The sequence below is a fragment of the Mytilus edulis genome, chromosome 3, assembly GCF_963676685.1.
Source record: "Mytilus edulis chromosome 3, xbMytEdul2.2, whole genome shotgun sequence".
Taxonomy (NCBI): domain Eukaryota; kingdom Metazoa; phylum Mollusca; class Bivalvia; order Mytilida; family Mytilidae; genus Mytilus; species Mytilus edulis.
In genome coordinates, this window is record NC_092346.1 from 57,624,295 (window position 1) to 57,639,424 (window position 15,130).

At 31.6% G+C, this 15,130-nt stretch overlaps 1 protein-coding gene across 1 annotated transcript; it reads right to left on the reverse strand.

Annotated features, from left to right (window-relative positions):
- Positions 1-762: 762 nt before the first annotated feature.
- LOC139514392 (putative leucine-rich repeat-containing protein DDB_G0290503) lies at positions 763-14,668 on the reverse strand. The gene is made up of 6 exons (XM_071303571.1): positions 14,457-14,668; positions 11,995-12,095; positions 11,106-11,186; positions 9,480-9,563; positions 7,531-7,614; positions 763-6,816 (listed from the first exon to the last, which is right to left on the reverse strand). Exons 1-6 carry the CDS (start codon positions 14,597-14,599, stop codon positions 2,528-2,530), a joined length of 4,782 nt encoding a protein of 1,593 aa, XP_071159672.1. The 5' UTR covers positions 14,600-14,668; the 3' UTR covers positions 763-2,527.
- Between the last annotated feature and the right edge of the window lie 462 nt (positions 14,669-15,130).

Consider the following 15,130-nt stretch of genomic DNA (forward strand, 5'->3'; position numbering starts at 1 on the left):
ACATTTTAAAAAGATTTAATAAACAAGAGCAAACAATGTATAACGGTCTACAACAATTTAACAAGTAAAACTGTCTGTTTATACATGTATAAAACTGTAAGCATTGATTCCCTGAATGCAAGATCTATACAACAACTCTGTTTATATAAATCCAATCCCTGCCTTTAAAACAACTGTAAAATTTTATGTTTTACAAAGCCTCTAATAACCACTCTCTATAATTTATTTTGAGGATATTTTTTATGCCATATAATGACTAATACTGTTCAGAAAATTTGATGTTGGCCAATCATTCAGTTTAGAAGAATGTCTGATAAATTTTAAATGTATGTTGGAAAAGAGTTATTACTGAAGTTGTAAACTTTCATGTAATCAGAAAGCCCACCTAGCCAAAATGGTCTTGATAGGGGTTTTTTTCATGACTTGGTGTCTGTTGTCTGTCATTGTAATGGGACAAGGCATGCCTCCAAAGGACAAAATATAAGTTGAACTAAATAGGTTTTGTTCCTAGCAATAAAATATACCAGTATATATGAACAGTTTTCAAGATATTTAATAGTGAATGATATGGGAGAATGGGGCACTTTTCTGGTGGACAAAATGTCTAGTATTACAGGGGCGGATCCAGCCATTTTAAAAAGGGGGGTTCCTAACCCAGGACAAAGGGGGGGTTCCAATTACATGTCCCCATTCAAATGCATTGATCGTCCAAAAAAAGGGGGGGTTCCAACCCCCGGAACCCCCCCCCCTCTGAATCCGCGCCTGTATTAGTAAAATATAAGGATCTACCTAAGACAATAAATGAGGACTTCATATTGTATAGGAATGGGAATCTGAACCATTTTTGAAAGATGTCTAACCCCATATAAAATGAGGTGGAGGGGCACAACACCCAGTGATAAATTTTAAGCTGCACTTTAATGGTCTTGCATTCCAACAAAGGATACAAAAGGTTTTAGGTTGGACTTAAAATAAAATCTGTAATTTGACCTCGAAATTTACAGGTCAAGGTTCATTTTAAAATGTTAAACAACATATTGTATAGAGATGCTCCACCTATGTGCCAAATCAATTATAAAAGAATAAAAGTTATATACTGGACAGAAAAAAATGTCCCCAAAAATCAAAAACTTTGACCTTGAGGTAAAAGGTTGAACCAGATAAATGTCATGATATGTGATCCATTGTCTTACACATGTTAATACACATTTGTTTACAATTTCACAGTTTAAAGATGAAAAAAAGTTTTTGTTCCTACAAGATTTTTTGAGAATCAGAATGCAATATGCATTACAAAAAAGGCAAGTTCACCACAATATTGGATACAATAGAAATGTAAAAATAGAAAACAATTAATCAAATAAAAAAAAGCTTCAATTACATTCACCTCAATAACATTAGGAATAACTTAAAGCATAACATTAGTTAACAACAATAAAAGAAAAATATACACTCAATATAAACAATAATGCGTAAAAATAATGTCACTAAAGGGAGATAATTTTTGGTAATTCAATACTGGTTAATTAGTTTTTAAGGGAAAATGAAACATGATTTATCTTACCTCCTTTATATTTTTAGGAATATGATTGGTTAAGAGCATCCGCGTGGAGATCCTGTATATTCCATATTAGGTTATTAGGGAGGCAGGGCTTCTTTCAATACACGGTTAGTAGTGGAGTTACTACCTTGGCACTATTTGATTTAAATGTTTTGAAAGTTTTGTTTAATATTGTTATATCAAGGTTGTTGATATCATATTGTAATTGTTGACATTAGCTTTTTTGTGCAGACCAATGTAAGCAGGTTCTTAAAATTGAACATTTGAACACTTTAATAATTTAAAATAAGAAGAGGTGGTATGATTGCAAATGAGACAACTTTTAGTCTAAATTCAACATATAAAGTTAATCAGTAAGATAAATTCGTAACATAGTGTGCTAGTGACCTAATATAATATATACAGGGTCAGTAAATTCCATATGGAGTTCGCTCTCACCTAAAATGGAATTTACTGACCCAGTATACATGTATTAGGTCACTAACACACTGTGTAACTAATAATGTCTTTAATCAGTTTTAGCTCTACATTACATGGGTCAGAATGAAATTGATTTATCTGAATGTTTAAGCAATATAATCTTGCTATAAAAAGAAAACTGTGTTGTTGCTTAATTTGACTCTCATTTTAGGCAAGCTTTAAGTCTAAGGCTTGGTATTTGTGAAGTGTCAAGGGGTTACCAACTTTTCAAATGTTTAAAGCTTTCAAAAATGTCAATAATTTACAATAGTGTATATCATAACTAAGTTTCTAACAATACAAGTTCCCTGTTCATCTGTTTTACTACATCAAACATTGTCAAAAAAAATACAACAAGAAAAAACAAACTGTAGGATATCTAGTAGTAGTCATGATTTTTATGGATGTTTTGAAATCCTTAATAATAATTTATCATCTTTTCTTAGCAAAATATATGAATTGTTTTGCCAAGATATACTTGTAGGTATATAGATTAATAGTAAGTGATTAAACATCATTTTCTATATCTGCAAAGTTAAATGTAGCTGTATTTACACATTTCAGCAGACTTGGTTCATCACTAAGACTCCAGTCAGAATCCGAAAAAATCTCTTTTTCTGTCAAACTGTAGTTCAAATGCTGGTCTTCTTCTTCACTGTTACGCTGTTGAGTCAGATAAGAATGATTTATCCTGATTCTTTTCTTGAATGGTAACGGGACAGAAGTGCAGTCAATCTCTTTTTCATTGTTCTGCTCAATGTAAAATTCCCTGTTTTCAATGTCCCTTTCATCTTTTTCATCATATAAGGATTTTCTTTTCTTGTATTCAGCTAGCTTCTCTCCATAACTTTTATTCCTTTCTTTCTTTTGGAGTATATTTCTATCATCAGGAGAATCCTTGCTGAATGAGGGTGAATAAAAAATGTTATTGGAATTTTGATACTTAATAATCTCATATTCATTTCCCTCTTTTTTTCTAAAAGCCAATTTCAATGGTGTAAAATGTTCTTTTTCTGTTTCTGATAAATCATTTTGATTTTCTTCTGTTTCAGTATTTTGTTGTACAATAGTTTTATTTGATCCTTTCTCATTACATTGTTTCCTCTTTTTGAACACAAATCTTTTAGGTTTCATTAAATGACCTGTATGGCTAGGTTTTTCAACAAATTCATGTGGCAATTTGTTTTTATCCTCCTCTGCTAATCTTTCAGTACTGATCTCAGTAGATTGTATATTTTGACCAAAATGTTCCATGTTCGATTCAGATTCTAAACTCACATCCATGGTATTTGATCTCTTTGTCAATGTCTTCAGAATTTCTAATCTTTTTGAATCCGCTTGAATCTTTTTTAGTATCTTCGCTATTTTATCCTTCCTTTGTGAAAATTGCTGTTGAAACTTTGGCAAAAACTCATCAAAATTAGACTCTGATTTTACCTTTGGATCTGTGTTGTTAACCACTGTCTCTGGTATTTTTTCTACTTCTCCACATATCATGTTTTCTGATATTATTTCAGAGTTATTGTTTTCATCAGTATTGTTTTCCTCTGCTCTCCAGTTAGTGTCATCAGTATTAAAAGTATCTATAGATTTTACATCAGTAATTAAAAAGTTACAACTGTTTTCCATTATAACTTTTTGCCTATCTAATAAGTTCTTTCCTTCTGTAACTTCATCAAATGCACATTTTTGTAATTTTTCTTTTACTTCCACTTTCTGTGCACCAGAAATGACATGCAGGGAACTTGTCTTTGAATAACTGTCCAAGTTTTCCTTAACATGTACTTGAGTTCTCTGTTTCTTTTTCTTGAGATTGTGTACCTTTTCCTGGATTAAGGTCTCTAGATGTTTCCTTTTGTTGAGATTTTGTACGTTTTCCTTGATTAAGGTCTGTATATGTTCAAGATTACCTGCTTTTATTTTATAATCAGGCTTTGGACTCTCCTTGACATAATGAATGTTGGTCTCTATGCAGTTTTCGCTACTAATTTTACTTTTTTCTCTATTTTCATGTTTAGTTGGCATTTCTTTCCTTCCAATGTTATCTGTATCTGATTTAGAAGGCATTTTGTGGTTTAAGAAATCATTCATATTTTGAACGACCCATAATTCACTTTTCTCATCAAAAGATATTATTGGAGCAATATTTTCTTCAGAATTGGTATTCATGTTTAGTTCTGCTCTCTCTCGAGATGTTCTGTCATCTTCAGAAATGTTGCCATGTTCAATTTTATGATTTTCAAGGACAGTCTCTATATGAATCATTTGAACAGAACTAGGTTTCATCTGCATAGTCATAGATTTGTTGACACTATTCCCTTTTTTACAAGATTCCATTTTTGCTGATGTTAAGTTTTTATGAAGAATATCAGACAATGACCTTGAATCTTTCTCATTTGCAAAATAAACAGGAGTTCCACCTATTCTTTTTTGTTCTGGTTTCTGATATAATGATACTACAGGGGTTTCTAAATTTTGTGCCTGAACTATGTTTGTGGCGGTTGTTTCTGTACTTTGAGTTCTAAACATAGAAGTATCTATTGTTTTCACACATTTTACTCCCTTCTTGTTTACGAAGACAAACTGTTTGGTTTTGGTTAGGTTTTGTGAATTTATTTCAGTTGTGGAGTTTGGACTTTCTATGTCGGGAACATCTAAACATTGAGTTGTATTTTTCTGCTTTATATTACCATGTTGTTGTCTAGCTTGTTCAGATCTTGTCATGGTAGGGTTTTCAGTGGAGGAGTTTGGACTTTCTACATCTGTTACATCTAAAAGCTGAGAAGTATTTTTCTGTTCTATGTTAGCATGTTGTTGTCTAGTTTGTTCAGATCTTTTCATAGTATGTTTTTCTGTTAATTTATGTCTCACAATAGGTGTTACTTTACAGGTTCTACTGTCATTACTTGAGGATTTTCTTTGTATCATTCCTTGTGTTTTTAGACACTCCTGTGGCTTTGCCAGTATAGTAATCACTTCCTTAGTAGCTTGAATGCTGTGAGTTTTCTCCATCATTGTATTTGCATTACTCTCTTTACAGTTGACATATTTACTCTCTTGTGTATTTTTTTTGTCTATTACTTGGATGAGTGGTAATTTATCTTTCTGTTCCACATTTATTTTAGGAATACACTGATTTGTATTCATAAACAAATAATTTACATGTCCTTGGTTATCAGACCATGATGTATGGGGAATCATGTATGAACAGCCTGGACTAAATTTACTAACTGCTGAAACTTGTTGGTGTTGCAATACTTTATCTTGGTTGCTAGTCGGAGGAACTTTCAGTACTGGCATAAATGGTTTTTTATTTGCCATTGTTGTATTCCCACTATTATATTGCTCCCTTTTATAAGCAGGGTTAAGCAAATTACTGTTGTCTGATTGGATATTTTCAATTTTAACAGAATTATAGGGTGCTCTGATTATAACATGTTTAGGAAGTTTTAGGTTGCTAGTCACTTTTGCTGGTTGACTGCCTTTGCTTGATTGAGTTATAGTACTTGTTTGATTTATATTTGTCTGACAGTTGGATATAGACTTCATGTAATCAAACACCATTATGCCATCATTGCCGTTACTGGTGTTTCTGTTGTTTTCTTGTTTACTCTGCTCATCTTGAAGAATCTTACTTATTTCTGTGTCAGTCTGCCTGGTGGCTGTAGAATCTGTCTGTTGATTGCTACCCTTTTTTTGCTCCTCTGTATTTTCTTGGTTTTTAGTTTGTTGAACCAAAAGTGATATATCATTTTGCTGTTTCTTCTGTATATCATGGGTAACCTGAACATTTGAATTGTCAATCATATTTATTGTAGATGCTGGTTTTGTTTGATCTGCTTCATCCTCTGCCTGTTTGTTTATAGCAGTAGATATTGGTTGTGTTATTTCACCTTTGTCGCCATGTATATACTGTTGTAATTTTAAGAAAATTTCCTCTTTCCTTGAGCCAACATTAATATCCTTTCCTCTTACCCAACATTTTTTATATTCATCGTCATCCCAAAGTCCTGCTTCATACAAAATAACAAAAGCTGTCTCACGGACACATATGTTTGGATAGTCCCTGCTTAGACCAGCACTTTTAGAGATGACTTTCATTATTTTCTTGATTGTATGCTGACTCAGGGGTGAACTAGTATACCATTCTGCATCATGTTTGAAAAACTTTGCTGGTTTCTGAAACAGCAGGTCATTATTAGGATTTAGATGGCTAATATATAGCAGTATACTTTTCATTGGACAAAAAGGGTTTCCAGGCATGCTATAAATCCTTGGAGCATCCATCCATCTAGTATCAACCATTTCATTTAAACAAAAGGTACAAAACAATCTTCCTTTTTCATCAGTAGCTATCTTCAATTCTTCTCTTCTTAACCTACTTCCATTTTTCCTCAAAAAGTTACTGAAATGTAGGGTTAGTTCAAACCATACTTTGTACAATAACAACTTTGGAGTATAATTTTCACCATTTCCAAAAATTCCACTGGTATATATCTTCCTTAAATCTGGTTGTGTTATAGGATTCCTTAATGACAGATCATACATGTTTGTGTTTTCTGTTGTTTTCCTGTTTTCTGTGCTCATTTTAAAGAATTCTTGAGAAATTCTCCTATTGTAAGGTTGAGAATTAAGATATTGCATTACAGAGGACCTAATGAAATGCATTGTTCGAGGGGGATACAATAGGTTTCTGTTTAATGTTTTGGTTGTTCCCATATGCCTTACATGTTCTGCAATTTTGTCAACAGCCAAGTACTCAAAATCCTGGTTTATTCCATTCTGTTTTAACCACTCTAAAAATAAAACATGAAAACCCATTTAAGGAGAGGTTTAATAAGAGTTCTTGAAATTGCCAACACTAATCTTCAATCTTTTTTTTTAGTAAAATATTTCAATTGTCAAATTTGACCAATAATTGCCATTTTAAAGATATTTTTTTTCCAAAATAAAATATGAGTAACAGGGTGATTCTTTCAAATTTTACTTCATATAAGACATTCAGTCATTGTGTGTCATCTTTTCAAGTTGCTTACATTTACATATTTAAAATGATTAAATGTTGAAGGTACCTAAATTTAATATTTATTCTGAGTCATCTTAGAAGCCAACTTTTGGAAAGGAAGATTTTTGTGTTGCCTGCAATGAATAACGCATAACGTCAGAAATAACGGTGCCAATTTGGCAGTGGCAACAGAGAAAGCAATTTTTATAGTGTTATATATCAAAAGTTAGTAGACTGAATACTTCATATCTTGTATACATCAGCTTCATGTTCTGAAGTTTCTGTTTGGCATATGTCTGTTGTTTTTGCCTGATCTTGTTGTTTCAATACAAAGTACTTTAAAAAAATAATAAAATAATGAGATTTTTTTCACGATTTTTTATCACACACTATGAGTAATAGGATTGTTTTATTAGGTATATGTAATTACTACAATGTCTACATGTCCCTCAGATATTTTCAACCTAACATGCATCCAATATCTTTAAGATAATATATTACTCACTTTTAAAGAGATGAATTGCACATTTTGTTGTCTTCGTACCTCCAACTTCAATTTTTTTGTCCACAGGTCCTTTCTCACTGACCTCTAAAAATTAAATTAAAAATCATTAAACTCTTACATTACAAACATAAAGAAAAAGTGTTTTGTTCATTAATTAATTTGTGTACCAAAACTTAAATTTCCATGCTTTAGGTAAAAATAAGAAAAGGAAAAAAATCTGAGGCAGTGTTATATGTAGTGTGTGTGTTTTTAAGGAGCCCTTCTTAATATCATGGGGCCCTTTAAAAATACTAATAAATGGAAGAATAGTGTTGCAATGACATTGAATGTCCCCCAACAGTGCACATATTATATTTGTCAAAGCAAATTATGGGGAAGAAATGGTATTGAATTGTTTAACTTTTAAATAAGATTCTTAGTACAAGAAATGTAGGTATGATCGCTTACAATGTTAGTTTCCATATAATTTATATTTACAAGGGACATACTGATGTAAAAATATTTGATTGCACTAACTATTTGACTCTTTGGAAACCTTGTTAATATACTAGTATATATAAACTTTGATATAATTTTCATAAAAATCAAATGAGAAGTGTAAGATTGAGTGCTCACAATGCAATCATCAATACAAATTGCATTGCAAAGGGGACATAATTTCTGGATTAACATTAGTCATTAGATATTCCAACAATATTATTGATAGATAAATTTTCATAAAATATTGATATGAAATGTAATAAAGAGACATTTGTTATACAATTTCCTATACAATATACATTTCCAAGAGAAAAAAAAACACTTGTAAAAATAATTGATCAGTGATGATTTTGAAATTTACCCTGAAATTGCTGTTTTAAATCTTTAATAATAATTTCATATAACAATCCTACAAAAAATGTAGGCTTGAGAGCACAAGTTATTTCAATGTCCCCCACCACATGTAATTATAGGCTCTATAAGTCCAGTAGATAAGACTTAGTTGCATCAACTGCAATAGTATTCCATATGATCTTTAATGTTTTAATGATGTATTCACACTGCTTGCAACTTACTTAATTATCTACTGTGGATAGTATTTTTCTTTATTCTAAACAAGTGAAACTGCGAGCTACTGCTCACTGATGATACCCCCGCCGCAAGTGGATAATATTAATAGTGTAAAAATATGCAAGTGTTCGGTAAACAGGAAGTTGTCGAGTGATGAATCTGAAAACGCATCACACGGTATAGCTGACTTATAAAAATCCTGAAACCAAATTTCAGAAATCCTTGTATTGTAGTTCCTGAGAAAAATGTGACGAAAATTTTTAACTTGGTTATCATGTGTAAAATCATACAAGTGTTCGGTAAACAGGAAGTAGTCGAGTGATGAATCTGAAAACGCATCACACGGTATAGCTGACTTATATAAATCCTGAAACCAAATTTCAGAAATCCTTGTATTGTAGTTCCTGAGAAAAATGTGACGAACATTTTCAACTTGGCTATCATGTGTAAAATCATACAAGTGTTCGGTAAACAGGAAGTTGTCGATTGATGAATCTGAAAACGCATCACATGGTATAGTTGACTTATATAAATCCTGAAACCAAATTTCAGAAATCCTTGTATTGTAGTTCCTGAGAAAAATGTGACGAAAATTTTCAACTTGGCTATCATGTGTAAAATCAGACAAGTGTTCGGTAAACAGGAAGTTGTCAAGTGATGAATCTGAAAACGCATCACACGGTATGGCTGACATATATAAATGTTGATACCAAATTACAGAAAGGGTGGATGTGTAGTTCCTGAGAAAAATGTGACGAAAGTTTCATGGGACGGACTGACTGACGGACGGACTGATGGACGGACGGACGGACTGACAGACAGAGGTAAAACAGTATACCCCCCCTTTTTTAAAGCGGGGGTATAAAAACAAGGTACAAGCTCTATTATAATAAACTTGCCATTTTGCACAATTGGAGTGACCTCTGGACAATCTGTAACTTTGTCATGCAGACATGAATCATCACTTTGTTCTTCATTATCAACTGAAAATAGTGAATTAAATGTTAAATGACTCACAAGAAAAGTAAAGAATGAACCATGAAACAATTTCCCAGGTCTTAAGGACATGAAAAGTAGGTCCTGATTGCTTTGCTTACCAGGTACTACAGGTAGTCCTCAAAATTAAATAATACAATAATGCATCTTTTCTTTGTTTACAAACAAAACGTTACATGTATTTAAACATTTAACTGTACAGGGGTCACCGGGTGTTCTCGAAGCTATCTTAGGAATAGGACGTGTCCTAAGACCATCTTATGACAAGGCTTTGTCCTAAGTCGTGTTCTCGAAGCTCTCTTAACTTAATATATATCACATTTTTCGTCCTAACTTTAGGACACCTAATTAGGTGTCTTAAGATCATCATATCTTCATCCTAACTTTGGGCATGCTTTTTATTTCTCATATTTTTACGTGAAGATGAACGGGGAAAGAGACGCACCATCGGTTATTAACTCGTTTATAGAAATTGTGCATGATTTTAAACTTTGAACTTCGTGTTTTTATGATACGATGACACTACGAATTCAATATTCTCATTTCAATACAAATTGTTTTATAGTTTATATCAAGATCCTATTTTGATATTTTTTTATAATTACATTTGAAATCATGAATTTCATTAAATACTTGTTATTACAAAATTTTGTAAACAATTTTATTAATTGGTTTCGTCTCTAATAAATGTTTTATCAAACAATTACTTTAACTATTTAGGATTTCGAACATAGGATATGTTTAGGACGTCCTAACATAAGATGCGTCTGAGATAGCTTCGAGACGCAACTTAAGAGTGTCCTAAGTCGATCCTTAGTCCATCCTAAAATCGTTCTTATCTATGACTTACGACGAATCTTAGGATACTTTCGAGAACACCACCCCAGATTCTGATGTATGAGTTATCCTTAAACAATCTTAATAGACTTATTGATAAAGAAGAAGAGCTGAAAGTGCCCTGTCGCAGAGTTTGTTTTTCTGAAAACAATTATTTAACTTAGCTCATGCAAGGTTTTGATGAATGATCAAACTTGAGGGAAGTGTCATGAAAAACGAAGGCCCTATTCAACCAATGAGAATTAATACTGATATTGTCATCTTTTCAAATTGTCTGATTATTCAATATATCATCTGATTTGATTTGGCTCTACTCCTAAATCTTGTATGCCATAAAAAGAGGCTGCAAATGCAGTTTTAAAGTCAGGGATCTAAACCGATGATAGTTCTGTTCTTGTAAATGTGTTAGTATTATTGTCTTAATCAATTTTCAAGTTTCAAAATCTCATGATTTGTATATGTATAGCATATTGTGAGATATTTGCCTTTGAATAAGAATTTTAATTAAAAAATGGGACAAGGAAGTGGTTAACTGAATAATGTTGTTCTATTTTAAAAAGACAAAATCAAAAACATATTGAATCCGAAAACAATAGAGTAATTGTTCATTCTCTCTTTAATTTTACCAAAACAGCAGTTTTTTTCAGAATTTATCATACTTCTTAAAGCATATAACAATATGCTTTACTCACCATCCATACAAAGAGGTGTGTCACTCCATCCCTGGCTTTCTGGTGACTTATTATTATAAGGATCTTGATCTTTATATTCAACTGCAAAGAATCAATAGTTATGCGTAAACTTTTGTGTAGTATACCGTAAGTGATTGTAAAAGAGATTTTTAGACTAAATTTCCACCTCTGTTATATACCCTGTAAAAGGGAAATGTTTTAAACAATCAAGCTGTCAAAGTATGATATTTCAATTGAAAATCAAATTTTACTTCAAATAAATTTTGTCATATAGATAAACATCACAATGACTTAAGTGTGTATAGGTAAAGGAAAAATCTTTGGTCAGCTTGCTTGCTAGCTGAACCCTTTTTAAAATTAGTGTCCTACCAACCAAGGTTAAGGGGACTTTAGAATTGAACTCTGTTCTTCTGTGCATCTGTCTGTCCATCCATCAGTCTGGCAAATCAGTTTACCACACTTTTTTCATGCTTCAAGATGTTGATTTGATATTTAGTGTATAGTTTTATCAAGACATGTTACAGATAAAGTTAAAATTGTGTTCCGGTCTGATGATTTTGTGTATAGTTATGGTCCTTGGACTAACAAAATTTACTCTAATTATCAGTGTTCCACTTGTTTTTGTCATGCTTGATTTTGTGAACAGTTAAGGTCCTTTGACTAACAAAATTTACTCTAATTATCAGTTTTCCACTTATTTTTGTCATGCTTGAAGACATGGATTTGAAAATTGCATGGTATATAGTTTGATCATGACAAGTTACTGATCAAGTTCGAAATTTATTCTGTTCTGATGATTTTGTGCTGAGTTATGGTCCTTGGACTTACAAAATTCGCTTAAATATATCCTTATATTATTAAAATATTTCTTTTAGTTATATGTACAAACCATCATCTTCTGTGGTTTTGTCAGAACCATGGTCTGAACAGTTTATGATAGATGCAGTTTCTATATGGTCTATGGTAGTATCAATTAACTGAGCTTCATGTCTGAAATAAACAAAATATGTGTACTTAATATCACTGTTGACTAAATTTTTGTGAGCAAGTTCAAAAAATTACTTTGAAAAAGAAACTTAAAAAAAATTTATTAGTTTAAAACAACTTTCTCTTTGATCTTTGGTCTACAGTAGGATTAGTCCAAATAAAGTCATATATTATTAGGACTACTGTAGGATTGTTTAATTTTTCAGCTTAGCTTTTTTCTTTACCCAACAGTAGTCAGTACTAACAGCAGAAAATAACAAAAAATAAAATAAGTCACTGCATAATTAAATCATGTATAGTTCAAATAATTATTAGGCACTGGCTACAGTTACATGGAAATGTAACAACAATAAAATAATTACTGTTACATTGGAGACTAATTTCCGGAATTCAGGGTTGGGTAAGGAACCAATTAATTACAAATGTAACAATAATATTTGTGTCTACGGTTACATTGCGTTATTGTTACATCGTCATCAATATACTGCAATGTACGATGGGACTAGATATCTTTATTAAAATAAAACTTGAAAACTTTTATTTGATATTTAAAATATTGTAAACAATTTTTTAAATCTATATTTGATTATATATTTACAATATTGCATACAATTTTTAAAATTTTTATTTACAATAACAGTTTCTACAAATCCAGTATAAAACTAAGTTGTTTTTGAAGCATGTTTCAGTCTGACTATTTTTTTGTGAAACCACTCAATCCAAGCAGCCATTACAAACCAGTGATACAACATTGTACATGTCTGTATAATTACATAATGTTTACGGGTACTAAAATTTCAGCTAAATATTTAACATTTCTTTTTCATTACAAATTTGATTTATTACACTATAAGTTGTGGTACAAAAACTCACCCAAAAATTTGATTTGTTTTGACCCCAGACGACTTTAAAAATATTTATATCATTGAAAAAGCTGCAAATTATCTCCCTTGCAATTTTTTGCATTAAAATTGAAATATCTTTTTAACTCATCGGTGACCTATATTTTTTTTATTATTTTTTTCAACAAAGCTGTACTTAAACTAAACAATTGTAAAATTTAAGCGATTTCTGTAATTTAATTCTTTTTTTATTTCGATATAACTTTTTTTCTCCTATTAGTTCAACAGAAAAAGAAATTTGACATTTTCTACTATTTGATCAACTAAAAAATCGTAAAAATTTCTGTCTGACCAAATGATTATTTGTTCCGACATTTTGTCGGTCAGACAGTGTTTGGAATACAAAACAATTTATACTTAAAACTATTAAAGGTGGTATGGGTGTCTTCCTCCATCTTGGATTGTAAAAAAACAGAGAACCAAAGGTCCAGATTTTCTATCATGTTAACAAAATTTGATGCAGGAATGCAGATATTTAATGTGAATTTTCATTTAAAAGAATCAATTTATAAGAATATAACTTATCAATATTAATATTTTTGATTGTTTTAAAAAAAAAAAAAATTAAATTGTCATTTTAAGGGGAGGTAACTCTAAAACTTTGCATTTTCTGAAGGATTCTACATGGAATTTTCCTATTTTGTATTTTAGCCGGAAAAAACGTATGGTGACCCTATCTTTTCTTTTGATATTCTCAAAGCATTGTCTGAAAGCTATCTTTTCCTTAAGTATTTAACAATTCTATCATTTTGTTTAGTTTCTAATCACAAAATGGTAGTTTAAACAGGTCTCATTAAAAAGTTTAATGCATGGTGCATTCTTTAAACAGGGTCCCAGATAGCTTCAACTGGATAAAAAAGTTGTGTAATTTTAGAATGTATCCGGAATGGAATAAATAGCGATTAGGTGTATTTTACCTGCATATTTCTAACATTTCACCTATCCTTTGAAGTTTTTACACCTCAAAATCATAAAACGGCTAAATTGTGTCCCTGGCAAATATGAGCGCCCAACTCTATAGTACATATCAAAGTACAAGCAACAAAAGTTGAAAACTACAGAGGTTAAAGTTTAAGAAATCTTTATTATGGTGGCATTCTTTAATGTAATCAAGGATTTGTATAGTTAGTCTAACGATACACATCATTGATGTAACAATAACGTAATGTAACTGTAGACACAAATATTATTGTTACATTCGTTATCAATCGGTTTCTTACTCAGCCCCTGCATTCCGGCAATTACTGAATTAGTCTCCTATGTAACAATTATTGTTTTATTATTATTACATGTCCATGTAACCGTAGCCAGTGCCTAATTATTAAGTCTTGAAAGTCTATCTTATTTGTTTTGCGTTGACGCCTACCTACGAGCATGGGAAGGGTCAAAGCAAAATTATAAAATAGCCTTTTCAGACGTCATAATTTTTTGGACGAACTCATGTGAGTTTTGAGATACATACTGATCAGAACACTCATGTTTTAGCTCTTTGTGTTTTATGCATTGTTGACAATATTTATCGTGGATTTCAACGACATGAATGAGGGCTGCTTTATCGTGTGGAGAGAGTTTTTCTATCAGTTCTTGCATGGAAATAAATTCCATTGCCAAGATCGTCTGCTTTGCACATTCGGATATTTTAATGTTGGTTCCCTCTGTATATATTCAAACGAAATATGTGAATACTGATCGGGAACCAGGCTAGATTTATTCAATAGCGACGAAAAATCTAGAGAAACCTACAGGTACGTTAAAGTGTTAATTTTCTATCATGCATAATGTAGACTGGTTCCCGATCGCAATATTACATGACTTTTATCCTTGTAGATATATGTCCCCCCCCCCTTTTTTTATACAAATAAGATTTTTTATTGATATGAACTCATAATTTAAATGTGATCTTAGGTTATAATCACTTATATAATGTTTTTACAAAAGTACTAGTTTTTTGTCGTGCCTGCAACTTTTGTTGCAGAAAGCTCGACATAGGGATAGTGATCAAGCGGCGGCGGCGGCGGCGGTGTTAGCTAACTTCTTAAAAGCTTTATATTTTAGAAGGTGGAAGACCTGGATGCTTCATACTTTGTATATAGATGCCTCATGTTACGAAGTTTCCGTCAGTCACATGTTCAATGT